The 24,488-nt window shown below is 41.2% G+C and overlaps 1 protein-coding gene across 1 annotated transcript in view; it reads left to right on the forward strand.

Annotated features, from left to right (window-relative positions):
* Positions 1-22,749, forward strand: part of LOC309604565 (ethanolaminephosphotransferase 1-like) — a gene marked incomplete at both ends in the record, with an annotated part of 56,504 nt that extends 33,755 nt beyond the window's left edge. Inside the window, 5 exons of the mRNA XM_082337976.1 lie at positions 4,280-4,388; positions 14,857-14,905; positions 17,233-17,413; positions 21,330-21,512; positions 22,684-22,749. Coding sequence (XP_082194102.1) covers positions 4,280-4,388; positions 14,857-14,905; positions 17,233-17,413; positions 21,330-21,512; positions 22,684-22,749 — 588 coding nt within the window. The remainder of the gene's footprint in view (positions 1-4,279; positions 4,389-14,856; positions 14,906-17,232; positions 17,414-21,329; positions 21,513-22,683) is intronic.
* Positions 22,750-24,488: the final 1,739 nt, after the last annotated feature.

The following is a 24,488-nucleotide window of genomic DNA, read 5'->3' on the forward strand; positions in this document are numbered from 1 at the left end:
TTGGATGTCATATACCAGGTTTTCTTTTGAGAAGCAGTTTACAAAACTCATGCTGAAATATGTTTCATATGACCTTTTCCCAGGAAGTACTGTGGCAGCCAGTGCTTCAGGAACTGGAAGAGAAATCCCAAGCAATGCAAGTGCATATCACATCTTTTAAAAACTTCTGTCTCTTCAGAGGGGCAAAAAAAGTCTCTGTTAAAAAGAAAAATGAAGACGCAAATGTGTCGTTCTTTGGTCATGTTATCAGGATTCAGAATCTTTTTTATTTTAGTTAAAAAGATACTTGCTTTCAGAGTTTTTCTAATTTGAAGTGTCTGTGGAAAGCATAGCCTTTCTTGTGAAGAAATAATATCGATTATTATTTAGTTCCAGAGGTAGGAGCGCACTGGAATTGTTGAAGTAAAAGAACCGATAGCGGTGTGGAAGCAGTGCTGGCCAGGCTGTGGTGTCTGCTTCCAGCTGCCTCCTGACACAGCTGGAAACCGAACTCGGTACTCGGTTACCTGAGGGAAACCCCATAGTGTATCCATGTGAAATTTAAACTGAAGAACCTGCGGTGCACAGGCTCTTTCTGCAGTAGATTTATTCAGTCTTAACCACTCAGTTACGATTCTACTCGAACCTTTCTTGGTTAATTAATCACATGCCTTTAGCTGTTTACCTATCACATACTGCATGTCTAAATGCAAAATGACCTTTTTAAAAGACATACAAAACCCTATTTTTATAGGCTAAATTTGCAGCCTTTAATGATTTATTGAAAGAAAAAATACTGAGAAAAAAAATAAAATGGAAAAATTAGACATCACGCTAAACCTAACTCCTGTTGAAAACACTTGTAGGAAATCATTAGTTCTTACTTTTTTAGAGAAGCGGCACATTTATTTTCAGAGGAAAAAAGCACTCTTGTATTTTAAATGACTTTGCTCTCTAGACATTCAGTTTGAGCACTGTGTTAATGGAAAATACTTCAACACATGAACGATTAATGTTATTGGGATATGCTAGTGAAATTGAATATTACAGTAAAATTAATGTCATTTTTTGTGGAATCATAAAGATTTTAAAAGCATAGCCAGAATATTTTTAAAAATAGATGAGAAAATGTGTGATTTTTTTTCCTGTGTAGTACATCATACAGCATACTCAATGTGCCTGTGTGTAAAACAGAAATCGTAAATCATTAGGGAGAAAAAAAAATGTATGTCCACACATGCACAATCTAGAATATTTTGGTCACAAAACTTACACCTGCAGTGGTGGAAAGACATGAAAGAGATGGTGATTTTAAAAAATCAAATATCTTAGAGAACAATTAAAAGGCTACAAGCTAGGAGATTTTGAGGAGTTATACTGCCTTATAGAATTTTCCCAATGTCACATTAAAGTAGTAATATTCTGATTTTACAGAGCGACAAAGATGACTATGTTGCTGTGATTTACAAAATTGTGACAAGATAGGGAGCCACTGCTCAGAAGCCAGCTGTCCTGCTGTTCAGCCATATCAAAGGGCCTACAAATTAACACCATGTATTTCCAGATTTTTGTCTGCATAAGTCCTCCTCCTCCTCACAGATAAGGCCTTGGCAAGCCAAAAATTTTCCTTGTCAGCTGCTGCAGTGAGTTGGAATCCAAGGCTGTATACGTCTGACACTAACTGCTATATGGCCCTTTTTTTTTTTTATTTAATTTGGACTTCTCATTTTACAAAAGATTGCAATTATTTTTGCTTGCTAAGGACTACATTTATATCTGAAAAGTACTAAAGCCATTCGATGCCAGAGAGATGAGTAAAAAAAACCCCGTCTTTTCTTAAGTAGAATTATTCAGTTGCACTTAGGAACACTGCTTTACATTTTAATATTTTTTTTTTTTACCAGCAGTGCCTTTAAAAACAGTTTATACAACTGATTAACATGCTTAGCTTTTGTCTAATAATTTTGAGAATCTTCAATTTTTGCTAATATAGCTTAGATCAAGGGACGCAGCCATTCCAGCTGTCTAAAGGAGGTCTTTGAGACTGCCTCAGCGAAGTCAAAGTTATGAGTCCTTAAAAAACGACATACCAAAAATTTGAAGCCAAAGAGTGTTTTTTCATAGACTACATCTGTTAAATAAGAGGCAATCTCAACCTGTGAGTGCTGCATCCCCAAATCCCAGGGCAGGGGATTCCCCCGAGAGAGCCCGTTGCATCGACGCTCCTGTTCCTGGAGGTGTGCTGACATCTGACAGCGATACTCATGACTGCACTGCCAGAAGTACTGACTGTAATAACGGATAATTCTGAAGTTCCTCTTTTATCACTTGCCAAAAAACTCTGTTCAGAATTCAATGTGTGAGGGTAAGTTCAGGCTCCACCAAAGCCAGCTGGAGTTTTGCCATCAACTTTGATGGGGCCAGGAGTCCATCCATCATGTCTTATGGATAACAATGCAATTTCTTCAGAAAGCCAAATGTTAACTCTCTTGTCGTCGGTTGCAAAACCCATTATACACATCATTTAGACCAAAATTTGACTCACTGTCTTCAGTGGTCCTAGATGTAATGCTCATACTAGTGCCTGCTCTTCGTTGCAAATCTGTTGTCCGCTTGTTCTTGCAGAGGCAATTCAAACATCCAATTCTGCAATGCCACATTCAAGCAAAACTCTTAAAGAGCTACATACTGATAGGGCAAGAATCTTGAATTTAGAAACAGAGAAGTAAGTGAAGTCAAATATAGTGATATCTACGTGTGATAGAGAGTTTAAAGGACATCAGTGTTCTGATACTAATCTGGGATCTTAAACAGGCTGTTATCTAAAAAAGAGATTTTCAGTGTACCTTTAAATTAAAGCAATTAATTTAATAGAAGAGTGGCAATGTGTTTATTGAAGCTAAACATGAAGAAAAAACATAACATAGTAAAAATGAGTATTTAAAAAAAAAGAACAAAAACATAGTAAAATCTATCATACAGGTAAAGCTGGAAAATATTTGTCATCCCAGAGTGAGAGGCTGTATTGAACGGAAAATATAAAGGTTACTGAATGTTACCTGGGAATAAATAGATGAACATGCAGTCTTCTAAATGGCATTACAATGAACATAGTTGTTTTAATTTAAAGCTAAGGTAAATGTTCACGACTCATTCTTAATCCAAGTCTAGACTAGTTGAGGAGGTTGAGACAAGTAGCATGAAACATAACCCCTTATGAGTCCTAAAGCAAAACTAAACAGCTGAGGACAAAATAGCCTAGAGAAAGAGTCGGGGAGCAGTCCCGCTAGCTGGGTGCACGGCAGCAGAAGGGGCGGCAGGGGGTGGTGGGTGGCCCGGGCTGAGCCAGGAAACCGGTTTCAAGGGAGAGCGGGGCCCCTTGAGGTGGGATCAAGGGCACGAGGGCTTGGGAAGCACCGCATCGTGTTCAGTACGGCATTTGCACGTTACACACCTAAAATGGTAAAACTTCATCAGTTTGTGCCATAAATTGTAGGCGGTGCTGCTACAGGTCATACAATGGGTGTGAGAGGTATTGCTATAGGAGCTATAGGGTTTTGACTGTATTAAGATTTCTGACCTCAACTGGGTCACAAAATTAACTCTGAAGAGAGAATAGAAACTGCATTTACATCTCTACTGAAACTGGTGGCACTTCAGCAAGTGACTCATGAGTCTTGTGTATGAATCCTTTCACTCCTAATGATGTTTGACTACTTCTTTTTTTTATGTCCTGTGATGATGTTATCTGTCAAAGAAATTAAAAATCAGAGAAGGCTTCAGCTCTCTCCCTTCTTTTTATTTCTTCACATTCAATTGAATTTTTTTATTATTTGAGGTGAGCTTAGATTTTTTTTCCCCTCTCAGTTATTCTGATATGATCAGTTCAGGGGGCTGAGCTGCAAAAATAACCACATGGCTCATTCTGAAGTCTGGATGCAAATGCAAGAAGGTGCATGTGCAGCGGGGAGACCTGGTATGAAGAAGGGATTTAGAAATTAGGTGTTTTGGAAAGGCAAGTCAGTTATACTTACCACACACAAACAGATGCACACATTAGCAGAGAAGTTGCTTGCTTACCATATTTCATACGTTCTAAATAATTTTGTTGGTGACACTGGAAGCTGCTTCATTGCTTAGAAGTAATTGTTTTGGGGTGGCAGCATAAGGTCCTGTAAATTGAAGACAGGAGGAAAATAACAGATTTTTTTTTATTCTTGCATTTGTATTAAGATGATAAGTGAAATTCTGTACCTTTAGAAGTAAAACACTGAAAATATATGTTATCCTTTTTCTATAGGTATTAATAGCAGCATACCTGCTCACTGGTGCTGTTGGTGTGGAAGTCTGGCAGAAGCCTCTCCTATTTGGTTATTACATTACAGACGCATTAGTAATCTTGCTTATAGGTAAGTGTCCAGATCCATGCAAAACTGTACTGCTTTTTATTTATTTTGATTAGCTATTTCTTATATATTTTCTTCACATTTTTTTTTCCTTTTATAAGTGTTGGCTAGTCCAAAAATGACACAAATAGAGCTGATTAAAGGGCTAATACTGAAAAACTTTAAAAAAGTAGATCATTTTGGAAACATTTTTCCTCACTTAATTACTATCTATCTATCTGTTGCACACAAATAATATAGAAAATGTTCCTTATCTGCACGTGCAGTTCAGTGCAGTGTGCTGGCTGGCTGGCTGGCTCTCAAAGTCTCAGGAACTCCTCGTGTCACTCAGGTAAAATGTCGCTCACATTTACATGTATTATCAGTTTAATGTTTTGGCCTGCAGCGCACTATGCTCCAAAACATTATGGATAGAAGGAATAAAGGCATTATTTAAATAATCTTAGGAGGCACAACTGTAAATCTGAAAAAGAGCCAGGTGGTTTCTAAGTTCTTCTTTAGAATTACTTTCTGGCAGAAGTGATGCATTTTTCATATACAGCAATGGCCTATTTGCTCATTATTTGATACTGTCAGTGTAGTTTGAAATAACCATGGAACATTTTTCAACTGCTACAGCTAGACTGAGAACAAGAGCAGTTACATTTTGATGAGTTAAAAACATGGTAATCTGAGCTAAAAATGTGTGTATGCGACATGGTTTTGATGTGTTGCTTGGAAGGTGAAGAAATTAGCATATACATTTTAGGGATTTTTATATGAGCATACAAGTGATGAGAAGAGGGCACCAAAAAGAGTGTTTGACACAGGCAGTCTGGACTTATATCCCAAGAAATGTCTTCAGTCCTTGAGCCAAATGGAGAGCTGGATATAGGCGCTCACCCAACGCTGACTCTAACTAGGAGCTATCTGAGCATTTGGGGGGGGACTTTTGAATCCACTGCATTGGCATGTGTTCTCACCACCCTTTCCCATGGAGAGGTCTTCAGCAGGTACCACCTCCAGCTTCAGCCGTGCTTCCCAGAATTCCCGGATTGGAAAGGACCCTGTGTTCAGGCTGTGCTTTCTAATGAGCAGCATGTACACGGACATGGTTTTGACAGTCCTTTGTGCTTTACCCAGAGTGTAAAACTGACCGTGTGTGACCAAGATTGTACAGTCTTTCTTTTGGTCAGGCCTGCTTTAGGCACTCTGAGGAAAAGAAAGAAAAGAAGAAGGAAAAAGAGTGGTTGTGTTTTCAGTAGTCAACAAATTACTCAACTTGACAGAGGCGTAGCTATAAAATGCCCTCTGGTGGCTGGCAGGGCACTGAGGGATAGGGAGTGATTTGTGCTGTCGAAGGAGCACCGCAAGTCCGGGAGAGATGGATGCTGGCTCTCCCAGAATCGGCGGGTTAGCGTTGGCGCTAGGCGCTAGCATGGGCTCGTCCATCGAGCACGCTTGTTCTGCGCTACGCACATGGCTGCTTTCGTGCCTGTCACTAAGGCGCACGACAGCCCGCTCAGTGAGTACACGGGTGGCTTCCCTTGCACTTGGGAAGCCATGGATGAAGGTTTAATTCAAACTGTTCAAGATATTAGGAAGGTTGGTGGTAGAGAAGCATGTCAATGTCATCATATCTGCAGAAGCGAGCAGCCTTTTTCATACTCTACCAAAAACAGCCGCGAAGCAAGGTTTGATGGACTATTCCATCAGCATTAGAAAGACGTACTGCTTCTGTCTCATATGGTACGCTTGCATGAATGGATCCGTGAGCAGAGAATTGAGTATTTCTTCCAACATTGTCCGAAGCAGAGCAGGCATAAGTAAGAGCCAAAAGATTTCTTTAAAACATCGTCTCTCGCACACTATCCACAATGCCATTAACAGGGCAACTTTTGCAGCTTAATTGTAGTTAAATATGGATTTAAAGTATGCAAGAAATTATCTTGGTTGACTCTATATTACAAAATTGTCACAGTGCTTAGTAAATCTCTTAAAAACAGACACTAAATTTCAATATTAAAAAATCTGAATCCTTCCCCTGGGGATCATGCTGATCCAGAAAGCACTGCCATTTCACCACAGGTTTCAATCTCAGTTCAGCAGTGGTGATTAAGGTGGTTATTATTGGATAACCTGGGTGCAGTGAATAAGGATATACAAAGTTTTTAGAAGCTTGCAGTAAATTGCAGGACCCCACTGTCACCGCAGAAAAAGGATCGGTCTAACCTACACCAAGGGCTGAGCAGCCAGGAAGATTAAATTATTCTCTCCCCTAGCGAGGCTGCGGCAAGTGTGTCTTGCTCAGCCAGATCCATTTGTATCAGAGAGCCCACTCTCTGGCATGCTCAGTTAAATGCCTTTGTGGCTTGTTAAAAACCAAAAAGTGATGTTGTGGGCCTCTGATGCTTTTTACGAGTTAGTTTCCCAGGACCCCGAGAAGAGCCATTAAACCCTAACTGGCTGTCCTTAACCATCTGATGGCATTTAGTAGTCACTAGTGGTCCTTCTAACAATGAACCTGTAGCTGCTCCATCAATACTTGGCATTCGTTTTGTGCTTTTACTGTTCTGTACACAACAGGAGTTCAGCTGCTGAGCTGTCACTTCTCCGAGCACAGCTGGGCTTTTAGCTAGTACCTTCTGTAGTGGGAAGAAATCCAAACGAGATGCAGAAGAGTGGAGTTTTTCAGATGTCTTTCCTGGAGTTTCTGGGGGAAGAAAAAAAAAAAAAAATAGCCCACGTATAACCTAAGGATGAACTCTGCAAAAGCACCTCCTCAGAGGAAGCTGTGGTATCACCAGCTGACACTCACTCGCTGAAAATAATGGAATTTTTATCAGGTGCCAGAACACACAAAGATATACATAAAAGTGCAGCAATACTGGTGTTTAGATTAGATGTTTTAGGAAAGCCTCCCAAGAGAGAGCTTTACATATGTCCTTGGGAACTGTCTAGCACACTGTGAACACCTGTAGGAAGGCCAAGTCTCGGGCTGCTGAACGGTGACCTCAGAGGACTCCCCTGTGAAGCAGAAAAACTTCTGCATCGTATTTTATGGGAATTTTTCAGCTACCTGGCAAACAGAAACCGGTAATTTTCACAGGCAGTGAATGCAATTCCATCCCGCAGCTCCAAAACACACACCTAGCTGGTCACCAAACAAATGAAGGCGGCCATTCTCTTGTTTCCAGAGGGTGTTGTCCTGGCTGCTAGACAGAAATACCTTTTCTCTCCCAGCATGAAAGCAGCCAGACCTTTCTAAAGTTATGTCCCTGTGTGCTCAGCTGGAACTAATTACTTCTGCTCTCAGCAAGACTCCTGTGGATGACACTACAAAAGCTCTCTTGGGATTTAACCACAATTGTCCCATAGCATTATCTGGCTAACTAGGCTCCCTTCAAAGGGCAGCACTGGGGTGAGAGCTATCATTTATTTTTGCCCCTCCAGGGTATCCCCAATGCCTAGCAGTCCCTGTCACTCTGCTATCAGGTTGAGAGCAATATAAAGTATTTACAATAAGCATTTTAAAACAGTCAGTTCCCCACATAAAGTCTAGTACCACAAATGATGCTATAGACTTCATAAGAAGATTTTCGCCGGCAGGTGAACATCAGTAGTTCAGAGAGCAGCATTACTAATTGACGATGGTTTCTGTCTCACATTGCAGTTAAATGACCTGTAATAGGTGCATGTTCTGAATGAAGCATTTCCCATTCTTGGGACATTCATACTTGCTCTCCATGAGATAGATTTTATAATGTCTAATAAAATTTGAGTTCAGGCTGCAATCCTCTCCTCACTGGAGACATTTATATATCTGTTTTCCTCTACCTGACTCTTCATTTCCGTGTAACTTACTGGAAATGTCTTTCAGTCTATTAAATTTATCCAGAATTGACCAGAGGGCTCAGAAGTTATGGTGGGATGCACACAAACAAGCAAAGTGTTACCATGTCAGCTTCATTCCTTACGAAGCCAGGTCGGAAAAATAACTCCTGGATGCACAGAAAGATTCCTGCTCCTCCTCAGTATTAATTGCAACCACAAGAACAGGCTTTATGGTTAAAGGACCACTAAAGCACGGAGTGGGTATGTTGTACTTCATCAGTGTCTGGCACAAGTGGCAGACAGTTCTGTAATCCAGACGTGGTGGCACATTTGAGTCCACTCTGTCTGGGCAACAGTGCCCCAGATCTGGCTACTGAAGCCTGTGGCAAAGCTGAGACAAATTTTCAAAGTATAGGTTTGAACATGAAATGTGAATGAAGTACTAACATCTGTCAGAGATCTGAAACTTGAACTTTCTTTTAGAGATGGGGCCAAAGCATTCAGAATTTTTTCCTGTGATGTGTATTGGATTGGGTTCTGTGCTGACTTTTGCAGAGTGTGTGTTCCCTGAGGTTCACTCCTTCTCTGAGCTATTTAAGTATATAAAACGAGGAGTAAATACATAAATGAAAGCATAATAGCAGCAAAAAAATAATTATGAGACCAAGCCACAACATTTGAAACATGCCAAGTATTTGCATTCTGTCATAGTAGGAAAGCACAGTTATCCATCTAAAACAGTGCCTTGTCCTTACACTGTGTCCTATATTCTGTGTAGCAAAGGAGGACACAGAAGTCCTTGCAGTGGGTAATTATACAGCAACCTGCCCTTTTTTCAGTGTCAGAGAATGTTTACGAGGCCATGGTCAAATTATAAATTGTTTCTGCCTCATATGGACAAGTCATTCTTTAGTGATTTCCTATAGTTCCCATTGCAAAGTGGCTGATGGTTCTGCCTTACTGATAGATAGTTGAATGATTAAATGTTAAGTGATATGTTTTCAAAATGTTATCGCTCCGACAGGCTTTGACTGGCCTTCTTTGAGTTCATGGGTTGGCTCATGAGCATGAGCTTGAGTTCATGAGCATGGGTTGGCTTCTACGTGTCTGTCACCCATTTAACATTTATTAAAGCATTGTTGTGACAGATTGTACGAGACTTCGTTGAAGTAAAGGGTGTGAAATACTCACCTGTCACTCGAGATATATATAAAAAGCAGTTGAGTTCATGTTTGGAGTAACTCATCTGAACCAGTCAGAACAATAACCCAGAAAACCAGAGCGCTGAAGGCCGGAGGCAGAGCAGTGTCACGGGATGCTAATTGCAAGTGGGAATGGGGTCGGTGGTGTTAGCTGTGAGGAGTCATTTCACGGGTGGCGGGAGCCCCAGAAGAAAGTCAAACAAGGGGGCTCACCTCGCGGAGTCCTTCTGGAAGCCAGCCTGGGCTTTTCCAGTAAAGGCACCGTTTCTCTGGAGCTCAATTCTTGCTGTGCCCGCAAAAAGAGAATGATGTGTACATGCCGCGTGAACAGGACTACATCAAAGGAGCATCTACATCCATAAACTAATTTCTCAGTCTGTACTAAATCCCTCCAAATGCTAATTGTTAGCTTGCAGCTCAGTTCAAGAGAGAGAAATGCAATGTGTACTGCCTTAGACACTGAAAATAAGCTATAAAATCAACAAGCATGATAAATGCATCCCTTTAAAACCTCTATACTCAAGAAGTATCTTAGATGCTAAACATCCAAAACATACATCAGCTTTGTGCATGAAGACAGTGCTCGTGTTTACACTGTGCTCTTAATCCCTGTAAAATCATTTCATACTGTGTAGATGTGTTTGGGTGTATTTGTCATCTGTCCTTAAATTGCTTAATGTATTCAGACTTTACAGGCTCAATTAAGTCTGAAAATGATATACTCATTTTCTAAGCTTTTTTTTTTTTTTTTCCAATTACTAAGTGGTTCTAAGTTTGCCATTTTATATAATAATAAAACATAATTTTATAGTTAGTGGACAGCTCAATATGCAATTATCTGTTTGCACAACCAATTAAAATAATTGTCTTCTCAAGACATGCCTGATAAAATCACACTGTTCCATAAAAAGCTGCTGTTCCAGTTACAAGGGCTTCTAAATGCTCACCTTTTGATGAAGCTTTCCTCCAGGCACTGATCAGTGTGCTAAACATTCAGTGTGTTAAGATATTTTCATGTGTCTGGCTGCTCTAAATGTGGAAGAAATTTGGAAAAAAACATGCAAAAAGTATTTAAAGATTTTTCCAAGCTAATATAGAGGCCTAAATATTTTTTATGTTAATTTTTTGTCTGGTAGCTAAGAAGAAAGGTAAATGATAACATCCCATTTCTTTAAAGCAAGCAGTGACTATGATGAATTACTACCCTAGAGACAGAAAGGCCAAGTAGCATACTCAAGAAGGCCATGTGGAGGTGTGGGCAGGAGAGCAGGAGAGGAAGGGGGTAGTATTTCATTTGTAGGCTGAAATGCAACTACAACTCCCTGCTGTTAAAGAGTTGATTTTTACTGAGCTCAGCTTCTGCAACATGCCCAGGAGAAGGTCTGCACAGACGTCTTCACTGCCTCCCAAATGGGAGGAATGCCCCGGGGAGGCTTTTTTTGGGGGGAGCAAGCAGGGAAGGAAGGGTACTTTCCTGAACTAATTCCTGCAGTTTCCAATGCAGTGTTCGCCTAAAATTACATCCCTGTATTGCACTGTCTCATTTTTGAACTTTTAACTATCAGGAAGAGCCAATTCTTAAATAATATTTCAACGCTCTTCTTAGGACAGTTTAAGGATGGTTCACTTGTCAGGAACTTAGCAACAAAGGCGATATATGATAGCAAAGGTGTGGAGAAGATATAAACTTTGTCCTTCCTTTGAAGCAGTATAATTTGTTTAAAAATAGTGGTTTAGGTGTCTTGGCTACCTGCTTGGAGTAGCTTCTTTATTTAGTGGTGTTTCCCAGCTGTGAAGTTTGGTGTATTCAGGAACCTGGCTACCTGCGATGATAGGCTTTCTACCTTTGAACGCCAGCGTGGGGCTCTTCTGTTGGTTACTGAAATAGCATTTTCCAGAGCTGACAGTAGTGTCAGCAGTTTGTTTCTGGCCATACCCTCTCTTTCTCTACAACAAGCAAGTGTGCATTTTGCAGCAATGCCTAAATTAACTCGGGTACAGCAGCCACGCTAAGTAACCGCAGCGTGTCACGGAAACATAACCTCGCTGTCTGCAGGTCTTCAGTAGTCTTCAGGGCATGGTTTAACATGCTGTCATGTAACTCAAATACATTACTGTTAGTCTCGACTAACACTGGGGATAAATGTACCATGGTATCCACCACATGCTAGCTTTTTTTTTTTTTTTTAATTATTATTTTTTTAATCCACTCAGCAATATTGCACAAGTAACATCTTAGAGTTTTGGAGCTGAATTTGAAAATACCAAATGAAATCTAAAGTTGTCACTAGAAGTGATGGGAATTATCTTTTTGATCCCTTTTGCACATATGCATATATATTAAAAAAAAATATATATATTTAAAAAATATGCATGTGTGTGTATGTATCTGCATGTTTATATATATATTTGGAAAACAAGATATACCTTTATTTCTGACATGTCTCTAATCCTGAATTCTTGAATGCAATGGGTTTTGTTTGTCTTTTAATATGGACAAAATAATTCCTGATAAAGAGCTTTGCAAATGCTTATTTCTCTGAAAAGAATGTTTATTAAAGAATGCAAAGGCTTATTTCTCTGAAAAGGGAGTCAAGATAGTGCAAAGCAGAGGACTGACCATAGGATTGTACCTAAATCCGAGGATTTGGGCTTGATACCTTCAGCCTAGCGTGACACAAGAATTCCCTGTGTGTATCTGTGCCACCCATCTGTGCTTTCGTATTTCTGCCTTTAATACAGGCCTGTGTTCTTAAAGTTGAGTCTCAGAATTTAAATCAGCAGGAAAATGGGGGAAAACATTAAAGGAGACATTAAAAAATACTGGAACAGCAGTAATACTTCCAATAAACACTTGATGAGTTCTGTTTTCTGTAATGTGTTAAAAATGTCTAATACACTAAGCTTGGGGGTTTTAGTGATTTTAAAATAAAATATGTGCTTTTAGGACATTAAAAAAAGAACCAAACTCCATCGTCATCACTTGGGCAGTGCCTGGGTGGCTGAGCACCAGAGAGAGAGCGGTGGGTTTGCTCTCCAGGCTGCACCTTTTGTTCCCCAGACCAGCAGGGAACGGCAGCAATGCGGAAGCAGCAGTTTAGCTCCTGGGCACAAAGGGATCCTTAATGCCAATTAAAAAGCAGCCTTAATGAGTACCAAAAGCAGCCCCCAAGCCAGGCCTCCTTAGCTAAAAAAAGATGGGAGAGCAACATGTTGTAGGAAATGATGGAATTTTGAAAATCCCATAAGAAATAGGGGAACACCCTTTGCTTTCCCTACTGCATCCTCAGCTCTCGCTCTGCTAAAAGTGAAGCCATATAGAAATACAGAGGAGTAACTGGTGTAACTGCCCCATTCGGAAAGTGGCTTTTAGCTAGCTGGGGGATTGTTTGTGGTCAGTGTGTTATTTCTAAATAAAATGGCACTTCATAAAAATAACAAATTGTTGGCAACCATTGCTCTTTGAATTCTATTTCTAGTTCTAGTCTCTATTTCTGTTCCTCTCGATTGCTTTTCTCCTAACAAATCAAACTTCAGGATTGCAGCAGGAAATTTAGATTTAACCTCAAGAGTCAATGTTTTGTCTCATGTCTGCTCTAATGTGATACAGATGTTGGAACTGCTGTACGTAACTCAAGATTTTATTGAACTAGCCCTCCCTGCCTAATAGAAAACATAGCTAACCGGAGTGCACATTAAACACAGATCATTGTGAAGGCACTAAGCTTGCAAGTTTTAGAAATATATTTACAGAATACTTGGGATATTACTTCAGTTGCACATCCTTCAGCTGTTTGATACAGAGTTCCTGCCATGGTAAAGAAGCTTTATGTTACTTGTTTTCAAAAGCAAAACCAAGCAGGAAACATGTAAAAATGCAATACCTGAAATTATTTACAGGCTGGATAATCTTTTTTTTTTTTTTTCCCCCAATTCTTTGTTTCCTCCTCTTTAAAAGATAACCAGAAAGACTGGAGAAATAGATTATCTATTGCATCCCTTTTTACTACTTCTGTTTTCCAACAATCCTGATCTCCACTATTCCTGCTTTTTTCAGTTTTCCTTCTCTTGAGTTGCCACTCTGGCCAGAGCGTGCTAAACACTCGGGTATGTCTTTGATGAGGCCTGAACAGTAAACACTGACATTTCTTGAGAGTCTGCTGTGCCACATTAGCCCCAGCACAGTGTCATCTGAAATCAGTTCTTTCCTCTCTTCATTCTTATTTTTCCTGATTTCTAATAATGAGATTAAAGTTTGCTGCTTCTCTGTACAAACAGTACACCGTGTTTCTTAAATGAGATTTTTTTAAGGTAAAAACAGAAGGTTTACAACATCAGAGTGCTTTTCTTGCCCATAACAAAATAATAGGAATTATGTATTCATTTAGTGCACCAAACCCAATCCTCATGCCTTATAATATAAAAGCCGGGCAGAAATATGCTACCCAGAGCAATCTCCAAGCAGCAAACAGACCAAGGAAAAGCCCTTGATGTACAGAAAGTGGGGGAAAAAAACAAACTAGAACCAGAGAAAGAGCTCTGCAGGGAAACACATAGAAAATGGGTGTCACAGGTTAAAAAAGGATTATATATATTTTCACCAGGTAGGCTGACTAATACTGTTGCTTTTTCACTTAAACCTTGAACTTCCACTTCTTGCTGGAGGTCTTCTTTGACCCTTGGGTGGACCAATGTATCTGGGATGTGGGTGTTGGATGGGGTACAACGGGGTCTTCAGGCGGCTCCAGGGCTGCTAGCAGCTGTGTTGGTAATACCGGTCGCAGTGCAGATAGACACAGCGTTAGCAAAGGTGAATTCCTGGTCCTTTGTGGGTTAAAGCTGAGCTCCAGAAAGGTCACAGCTGTATTAAAAAAAATAGTAAAAAAACTCACTCGTTCAAATGATGGGCATATCATGAAAATTAATTCATTTCAGCCATTGTATCAGCAAAGCAGATCATTAGGTGAACCTTAGTATATTGAACTATGAACCTGTTATTTCCCCAGTAATGTGGGCAGCCCTGTTTGAGGTCTTTATATGTTCCATTGGGAAGCTTTTGGTTTCAGACCTGTTTTTGTTTTCTACATAGACAGAGAGCAGCTCATGCAAAATGGGGCTGTGATCTTTCTTGGGTCCAGCAGAGGAACCTGTATGACAAATAACTGATCCTACCTACTAACTGCATCAGAATTTTTAAAAATCTTTCTGATCTTGTCACTCATTACACAAGAAAATCTGTATCAGCAACTATTTCTAGCAGCTAACTTTTGGAAAAATGAGGAAGGTTTTATTATTGCTTAAAGCCTCCAAACTCAGTTCGTGTCTTGTAATGAGTACAGGAATACTGAGTAATTTTTAAAATAGCACACTAGCTTTGTTATCATAGGAGAAAACTCTGAGGGCATCAGTGTAGCAGGACTGTATATCATTACATATGTAATCTTTTTCTCTTCCAGGCTTCAGTGTGTTTCTTTCGTTTCCACAAACACTATACAACATTCACAGGTAAGTTAGTTATCATTAAATAAGTTCTATCCCTTCCGATTTAATTTCCTATATTTAACAGTTTCCCCACTTGAGAAATAAATGTAACACCTGAAGTAGCCTACCTTCTTTCAGCCAGATGCTGTCCTGATAATGTAGTAAAAGGTTTTTCTGGTCAATTTTGAGAATCTGACTGGTTTCTTTTCCATGGTTATAACTCCCCTCCTCTTCCTTTCGCTTGCCATTCTCCAGGCAGTCTCATGCTGGTCCTGCACAGTAAACTGATGAAAGCTCCGTAGTTATAAACACTGCATTTTATTTGCAGTCAAATGTGATTTGTAACTTCTACCTGCACTGAGTAAAATTCTGTAGCTGATCATCCTGCACTCCATGAAGTACTTTATTGTCTTCCAGATCCTTCTGTAAAACTCTTCTCTGTATGAAGTCTGCAGACAATTGCCATCACATACAGGCTAGGCAGGTGGCAAGCTGTGATTACATCTAAGAGTTGGCTTGCTGCACCTAGGCATTTTATACATGGTTAGTTTATATTCCGATGGCCTGTTTTTACTAATGCTGCCTGCCTTCCTCTAGTATTTGCTAGCTCATTTCACTCATCTGTCATATCAGGTCTCTCAGATCCTAAGTGTCCTGAAGGAGGGAATGTCACTGCCTGTCTTCAGGAATTAGTCAAAATTAATATTAACATTTAAATTTTGGAGAGACTGGAAGAAAGGCAATAACGCATTGCTCCTACGCAGCCCTTTTCATGTCTCAGTACTCAGCGTAGTTTAATGAAAGCATGAGTGGCCCCGAGTTTGGGGCAGGAAGAGTGGAGAGGCAGGAGATGGCGGGCAGGAAAGGCTGAGATCCCGCAGAAAGGCTGGGCTTTGGGGCAGGGTGCTGGGAGCAGCAGCAGGAGCGGGCTGGGGACCAGTGGTGCAAGGGACTCGGGTTCGGGGAAGACTGGGAGAACTGGAGGACAGCACCTTGGGCATGTCAGTCCCTGGCAGTAGCAGCAGTTGCCCCACTGAACGTTTAGTTTTTGCTTTCTTTCCTCTCATGTCAGGACTTTTGTTTAGTGTTTTTCTTTTCAAGTCATCATTTGACATAGTTTCTCTCAAGCCTTCTGGTGGGTTTATCATTCCTCTGAACAGAAGAGCACAGTAATTCTAAACATCCAGTCAGGGTTGCTTGAAGGATGCACACACAAGCTATTTGGTGATGAGGAGTTGGAGTTTTCCAATCATCTTCTCTCTTTCTTCATCCTGCTGCCTGTTATCAGTTGTTATTTTTTCAGAAGAATATTCTTTTTTGGAATGAGAAAGATATTTATTGGATTTTTGTCTAGATATTTCTATAAATACAAGGCCAGGCTGGATGGGGCTTTGAGCAACCTGGTCTAGTGGAAGGTGTCCCTGACCATGGCAGGGGGGTTGGAACCAGATGAGCTTTAAGGTCCCTTCCAACCCAAACCATTCTATGATTCTATGATAAATACAAACGTTCAGAGATTTTAAACAGGACATTTCCCAGTATACTTCAAACACAGAATTGCTCTTCTGAACTATTGGTATGAAGAAATGGTTTAATGATAGTGAACTTTAGTAAATTAAACCTCCTACTCCTTTTATAACCTCTCAATGAGTTTTGCCTGAGCGAGAAAGATGCAAGATAGATGCAAAAGCTCTTGATCTTACCGTTACCTTTTTCCTAGCTGACAGAAAATAGCCATTTACTACCTTTAATAGTACTACCTTTAAAAAACAGCTTAGAATATCCAAAAAACCACAATCCATCATTAATTTTCCTGTACTCTAATTAGCAAAAAAAGTCTCCCCTTTAGGCTGTACTTTGGCAATGGTGCAGGATTGTCTAGCAACATCACCTGTAGACCTAAACAACAGCCATGCCTGCCAGCCATGTGCTTGGCTGTGTTGCCACTGAAAATGTGGGGCGTATTGGCTGAAGTAGTTTCATGCTTCATGTCAGAAGTTTCATCCTCTAAAAAATATATATTTTGAATTCACCACAAGCCTGCATGCTGTGCATTTGGATGACAATTACAACAACGGAGCTGCCGTAGCTCACTTGTGTAATGATGAGCTGGTGAAGCTGACCAGAAGCTGTGTGGATAAAAATATATCATTTTATCCCAGAAATAAATGTTACTTGGGTATCCTACAATTTCTTGTAAAATGCCTGGGTATCTACCTAGCACATTCACACAGGTAGTTGTGTTGCAAGCTGAATTCTTGGGCTGAGTTTAGGCTAGAGTTTGAAGTTACTGTGCAGAAATAGAATGGATAAATTTTCTTACTCCATAAAATGATTGTATTTATTTACAGAGCACATTTAAAGAAAACACTGAAGAATGATTCTTTGTATGAAGGACTCCTACCTCTTGTGTCACCTCTATTGCTGTTCATTCTTCTTACAGTCTGGGTGGTTTTATCTCCAGGCAACATATTAGCAAAGCAACCAAGATTGTTTTTATGGATGGTTGGGGTTGCTTTCTCAAACGTTATTGTAAGTATGTTTGTGGTGGTGGTATTATTTAGAGAGAGCTTTCTGTTTTTATGTGAATAAACAGAAGGGAACAGAAACGGTAGTTAAAACTCAGCAGAATCACACCGCTCTTCTACCTCTGTGCTACCCTCTCTTGTAGAAAGAAATACCGCAGCAGTTGTCTGGACACTTACGGTACCGCAATACCTACTCTACCACAGCATAACATTGTTATGAGGGTTCTTTTTTTTTTCTGGGGAGTTCATGAACAGCCCTGGGGAGGTCCTACTTCCAGAAATATAACAGATACTCCCCAACCCATAGGCAGAACTGGGGACTTGTCTAAAGTAAAAGAAAGCTCAACACAAGCATCGATTTGCCAGCAAGAGTTAGGGGGGTTGTAGCCTTCACCTGCTGTTGTGCCCATTAGTGTGGTACACGCATTCCTGTAGCCCACAGATCAGCTGATCCCACGTTTTCCCGTCTACTGTTTGGAATAAGAGTTTTTTTAGGGAAAGACATAAATAGGTGCAGGGGCCTTGTGATGGCTCTCTGCCCACAGGTTAGTTTCTCCTGTACCACATCATGGTGACCAATTTCCCCCTTTTAATGCCTGTGAGGCAACATAAACCTCGGTGAAGTAATAACAAGGGCAGCCAGACAGTAGTGATGAGCACTGCAGTTAACCTAGGGCTTTCTTCGCCGGAGGAGGCCCTGTGCCTCTCTTCTTGCCAGGAGAGAGGCAAGGGAGCTGCAGCCCTGTAGAAAGGTGTTCCTCCATTTAGTGCTAAAATACCCTAAAGGATAGTGACTAGTGTCATTTTAAGAAAATAGTCTCCAACACCATCTAAAATCGTGTCACGGGGCAACACTACATCTAATGTAAAAAGTGAAAGGTTTGAAGTGCCTTGCATTATGAGAGAGATATTTGCAAATGCAGGATTTTAAAAGAGAAAGCATAACCCCTCTAGAAATTTGTATTCAGGAATGGAAAAGACATCATAATTGTGATGCTTGTGAGATGTATCCTATAAATGTACGTTTCTGAGGGTCACAAATCAAGCGGTTCCATCTTAAGGACTTAATCTCACAACAGTTAGTTAGGTTATTTTCAGAAGTATAAGTTTTATTGTATGCATTTTTCATCACCTAATCTACCCCTTTTTCTTAAGAGAACAGTGTAGATTCCTAAATGAGAAATACAATTATTTCATACCAGTGGGGAAAGTACTTTCAGAGTTTGGCAGATGGCAGGTTCTGCACATACATCTTAACCAAGTGAGAGCAATTGTGAGAGCTCTCTCTTAAGCAAGTGAGGGCAGGACTCTTGCAGAAGAAAAAAAGCATGGCAAACCAGAAGTTTCTTTGTAGACTACAGCTTATTAGACATTGAGTGCAATGCATATTCTTCAGGCCTTGTTTTTGATTTTACTGAAACATCTACTGCAGTGTTAGAGGTTCGCGTGAATTAAAAATGTATGCATGTTAGTGGAAATTATTAACATTTTAAAAGCAAGCATTAATAATGTATGGGTGTTAGTTGGACTTTATAACATTTTAAAAGCGAAAAACGAGCCTGTATTTCCTTTCACCTCCTCTGATCCCTTATGCACACACGGTTCCTCCAGCATCAGAGTAAGGCTTGTCGTGGCAGTGCTTTTCTTCTCCATGATACTCTGACACGCTGGGTTTCCATTATCTGTTCTGTAGACCAGAACAGCCTGTGTTTCTCTTCCTGCCACTATTTTGAACGTCTCATGCCTTTGACAACATATTTAGTTGCCCAGCAGATCCCTTGGGCCAAATGCCTGGCCTCAGACCTGGCCTTGTAGCCGTGCAGTGTCAGGATGAGTAGGGAAGGCGATGGCCTCCTGGGAGCAGGCAGAAAGACAGGCCATTTCCAGCATTTTTGGCTAAACTAAGGCTTCCGAGGCCTAAAAAAGGAAAGCTGCTCATCCCTGAGAGGACGACTTCTTTCCCCAGTCCGCACGGCCAGCAGTGGGACTGCCTATGTGTTGACCGCCCCTCTTGCTGAGAGGCTCAGACCTTGCTTTGAGGTTTGCTTGTAGGGCAACTCTTAGTAATATTCAGGTCTGAGCAAATCACCATGGAGCACAACTGTCACAGCTCCCACTTAGGAAGCCCTTAGAGGCACGTGTTTGAGTCCAGGAGGAGGGGAGAGAGTGGTAAGTCAGTCAGTCCTGCAGAGGGGACCTTCAGCCATCACCATAGCAGGAGCGCGGTGGCTGACATGGTGGCCGCCTGACGAGTAGGGGCAGCTCAGACTCAGGAGATGCTTTATGAGGAACCTCCCAGGGGAGATGGTAAGAGAGAAGACGCTAAGGACCTACGCAGGGGTACAAACCACAGCTGCTAGAGGTTAAAATTCAGGAGGATCAGGGTAGCATTGCAAGGTGTGGGCAAGGGGGATGGAAAAGCACTGGGCATAGTCCCATCGCCTCACCTTTTCTTTCCAGTCTGCCTCTCCAGACTTCAGCGCTTTCATCTCCTAATGCCGTTTTTGCCTCACTTGTAGTGTGAGTCAGTGCTTCAGGACCAGGGGGAATAAGGAATTGAGGGAGGAGTGCAGAGCATAGTCCATTTTGCAGTCCTGTGATACACTGAAGGTGAATTGCTCCAAATCTTAATAAGCAATCTTTATGAAAAATTGAGTACTGTGCTTAAGATGGTGTAATAATGGTTTAAAACAATGTGAAATCCAACCTCTGGACAGGTGCAATTATTCAGCTAGAAAAATTATGGCTTGTAGATTGCTTTAGCAATTTCTGATACCCTGTGGAATGATTCCCAAAGGGCTCATAAAACTAGTGTTATTCAAAAAATTAATAATCAATACTGATAATGCACTGTAAGCAAAAATAGTTACATTAGCTACAAATGCTTACTTCTTTCATTATTGAAAGTTTATTATATTTTCATGGTTTATTTTTGCATTCTTCAGCTTCCACAGCACAGACAGTAAAGCCAGTATTTTTTCCCTATGGTCAGACTCCTACTGCTGCTGTCATAGGATTTCAGACACTGCACAGGGAATTAATTTTTCATTCTTCTACTGGTTTCAGGATACACAAAATCTGTTTTTAACCACATTTAAATTTTGATAGAAACTTAAATAGAAAAATATTTCAGCTGTGCCTAAATCCCTGCTTTTTAAAAATGAATAGTGTATATGAGACATATTTCTTAAGAGGTCTAAACCAGATAAAACACTTAGGTGCGCTTAACTGGTTTTAAAAATCTGAACTTCAACTCATCACGTTTCAAGAAGTCAGTAAAATTAAGCTAATTGCTTTCAGTTAAACCACACACCGTATATTCATTTTTTCTGCCATTCTGAGTGGGATCCCTTTCCGTGGGCCCCCAGCTACATCTCCAGGGAGTCCACCGCCATGACTGAGCCAAGAAAATGGTGTTTTAGTACATGAAGGAGCGCTAGAAAAGAAAAACAGGATTTAAAAGTGGCATATATTACCTTCCCTCTCTTCTATACAATGAACCAGAATATATTTCTGTCATACCATGCGATTAAAATACCAGTACACTCTCCCAGTGATTAAATGGTGGCACATTTGATTTGGGATCACAACTTTACGAGCCTGTGTGGAAGCATGAGGTGTCAAACAACTCCCCTTGTGCGCAGATGTGCTTCGGCTCATAAAGCAAAGCGTGTCAAAACATTGTCTCCAGAAAAGAAGTGTGTGTTTTAAATTACTTGTAATAAAGCCCTTTAAGACTCACAGACAATAAGGCACAAAGGTGTATCTATAGTAGTCTTCACACCAGAAACAAGCCCCATTTTGAACTCTAGCCTTGTTTTCCCCTCGTCAAAAGTAACCTGCAGAGAAAATGGACGTACTTTTGCTTAGACCCCTGGGCTGACCCAGCGCTTCTCACCTGGCGCCTTTTGCTCCGACAGTGCAAGGTGATCATCTGCCAGATGAGCAGCACCCGGCCGGAGCTTTTCCACTGGTTCCTCTTCCCGCTGGCGCTAGTCGTCTACGCAGCCATCTCCGGGCTGCTGGGCTGGACGGAAGAAGCGGTGCTCGCCGTGTTCACCGTGCTGGTCACGGCCGCCCACGTGCACTACGGGGTCTGCGTGGTGAGCGGGCGCCTCCAAAGCGGCCACGGGAGAGCTCCACTGGGGTGGGGAGGAAGATGGGGTCTGGGAAGGGTTTCTATGCTGTCTAGCCGGGGCAGTGTCCGGGAGTCTGAATGTTCAGTTACGGGTTTTTTTTCCTGTGTATTGTTTTGTTTAGTCTAAAGTTGAAAAAAAAAGTCAGTTTACTGCAGGCAGTGCCTTTTCGCACATGCAGCAACTTCAGTGACTTGAATTATTCCAGCGTAGCTGACTGGTTTCGGCTTTAAACCCACTGCAATCAGAATATTTATGGACTGGTTTTAGGTAGCAGTTGACCCACATGGGATGAATGCTCCCACCCCTTTTTTCCCCTTTCTTCTTCCCGAGGTTACTTGACTGAAAAAATAGGAAGGTAAAATGCAAAGTGACATGAATAGAATTCATAAGGTTAACTTTGCTTTTAATCTGCAAGCAAAATAGCTGTCCCAATTTCTAATCTTTTCTTGGCCCTCTGTTAGCACCTCTGAGGCTGGAGACATGAATGGTTTTCCAGTTCATTCAGTCTTACCAGCGCGTTTTTGTGTCTGCTAGATACCAATTTTGTCATTTATTGTCATCTGAAGTACTGCTTAAATTCATTTTTCCTCAGTTAATGTCCTCTTTTGTAAAGCGTATTGTCAAATAATCCTGAGGAAAGCGTCTTAATGGGGGTTTGCTTTTAGCTAAAACACCTTGCATGGCAAAGATCTCATTTCACAGGGAGTTGGTCAGCATTCTTTTATTTAGGATACACCATTGGGACATAAGGACTTTTCTTTGAAAGAAGCCTTTTGTCAGCAGATACGGACATCACAGTAGATTTTACCCCAGCACTGATACGGGCCAGTCGGTGGAGGTCAGAATGGAAACGCCTGGTCAAAATTCGCTACTGACTGAGGGGGCCCAGCTCCATCACAGTTCATGTATCTGTGAATCTGATCTGTAGCGATTTAACTTCCCATCAGTGTGCTGCAAGAGGAATGTAAAGACCACACCTCTCTTGCATGAATGCTTGTAGGACCCCAAGTACTTGTAGGTCCGCAAGTACCTGAGGACTGTGGTTGGGTCCTCCCCTCTCTGATCGGGAGGAGAGAGACGGTGAATTGTTAAGCACGTACAAAACCGTTTGTTAATCTCCGTGATTTCTCTTTAGGGGAGGCAGCTGAGTGAGCACTTGAACATTTACATCTTTTCCCTGAAGAAACGTGTCCAAGAATGAACACCTGCACTATGATCAGACTGTAACACTTGACATGGAGATTCACAACTCTTCTGATGTGATAAATAGTTGGAATTAATGTGATTAAAATAACCAAAGAATAAAATAGTCCAGATATCCGAACCACTGCGACAATGAGCTATGCAGCAAGATGCTTCATCTCAGAGGAAGGTTCCTGTCCAGCAGAGAAGTGTTTACCAAGTTGTTCTGCTGCTCGTATTTATTCTCTTCACTAATGCCGTGTTACTGCCCTCTTTGAAGCTTTTGTCTTCCTCCTCCTTGCCACTGTGTCCAACGTCCTGGATAAATCCATGCCGGGTTACATGAGATCCTTGATGGTTTATAACCAGCACTGGTTTTGCCCAGCCTAGTCACCAGTGGGACCCTGGCGATGCAAACCCTCCCTGTATAGCCTTCCCACTCAGACATCTGTGCCTGCTTCATTTTCCATATTTATTTTTCTTACAATTCATTTCTTCCATACAACTTCCTGCAGGACTTACGCACATTCAGTCTTTTCCTCCCCTCAAATGAATGTGTGAAGAAAAGAGAATGAGCTCAGAAAGCTATGGATACAGAAAAGTGTTTTTGAAACGTATGATTTTTTTTCCCCCCACATTAAGATGAGTCTCAGCTGACCTGTATCTGTCAGAAATGCAGGCTCCGTATAGCAGCAGCTGGCCCTTATATTTATTTTCTAGGCAGTAACAAATGCATTGTTGATATTTTGGTAGCAACAAGCAATATACCCTACAAAGGTAACCAGCTGAGAATAAATTTAGCCAAAAAACCTTTGAAGATTCTCATATTTCACTGCAAAACTAGTTAGTCAGACGTCATGTATGAGTGCAAAATGCTATGCAAATAATTTGCCTGTGTGCTTGAAACATATTCTTGTGGTTTTAGATAATGACAAAAAAAAGAATTGAGACAAGAAAAGCTTTTTTTAGACATTATACATTTGCATCCAGATGTGCACTGCTCACTTCATCTATAATATATGGAGGTTTTCTGCGTGCCTTGGAGGAAGGAGTAGGAATCTGAGTTTCATCTCTTTTCGTACGCTGCCCTAGCCAGAGGGACTCTGTGGCCTTGAAGCACTAATGAAACAATCTGTCCGCTTTCCCCAAGGTAAGCATTACATTACATTTCTTGCACAGAGGGATGTGACTGACTGACTGGCATGTTTATTAACTGGTTAACTATCTCGCTTGCCAGAAGCATGGCAGAAGCACAGTTGTTCAGCTGCTGAGCCTTAAGTTCACCTTTTTCAGTTCTTGGACCATTTCTCTGGCTCTATCACTAGCCTAATCATTTTTTCCCCAGTTAACATGCCCTTACATCAGTAGCTCCTATTAATATTTTCAGCTGTGCACCGACTGGTCATATCTTCGTGAACAGCTTCAGTTGAAGCTTGTACCGCCTGTTACAGTGGTTGACCTATCTCAACGTCAGTAGGGCCGATGTCCCCTGGCAGCCCTTACCGTAGGTACCAGGGGACAAGCCTGCACATCAGCTTTCCCTCTTCACAAAGCAGAAATACCACACCGACTTGGAAAGTTTCTTATGGCTTGAAAGTATGCATGTTCCACCTACCAAACAAGCATGTTGAGGGTCCCACCCCCCCAAATGAACATCGTACTACAGTCACAGTTCAAGCAGCTTAAGGTTCGGGTTAGGCAGAGGACACGGGTCATCCTGTTGATGCTGGTTTGGAGATTTTGCCGAGAGCCCCTCAG

The sequence above is a fragment of the Platalea leucorodia genome, assembly GCF_965183815.1.
Source record: "Platalea leucorodia genome assembly, chromosome: 1".
NCBI lineage: Eukaryota > Metazoa > Chordata > Aves > Pelecaniformes > Threskiornithidae > Platalea > Platalea leucorodia.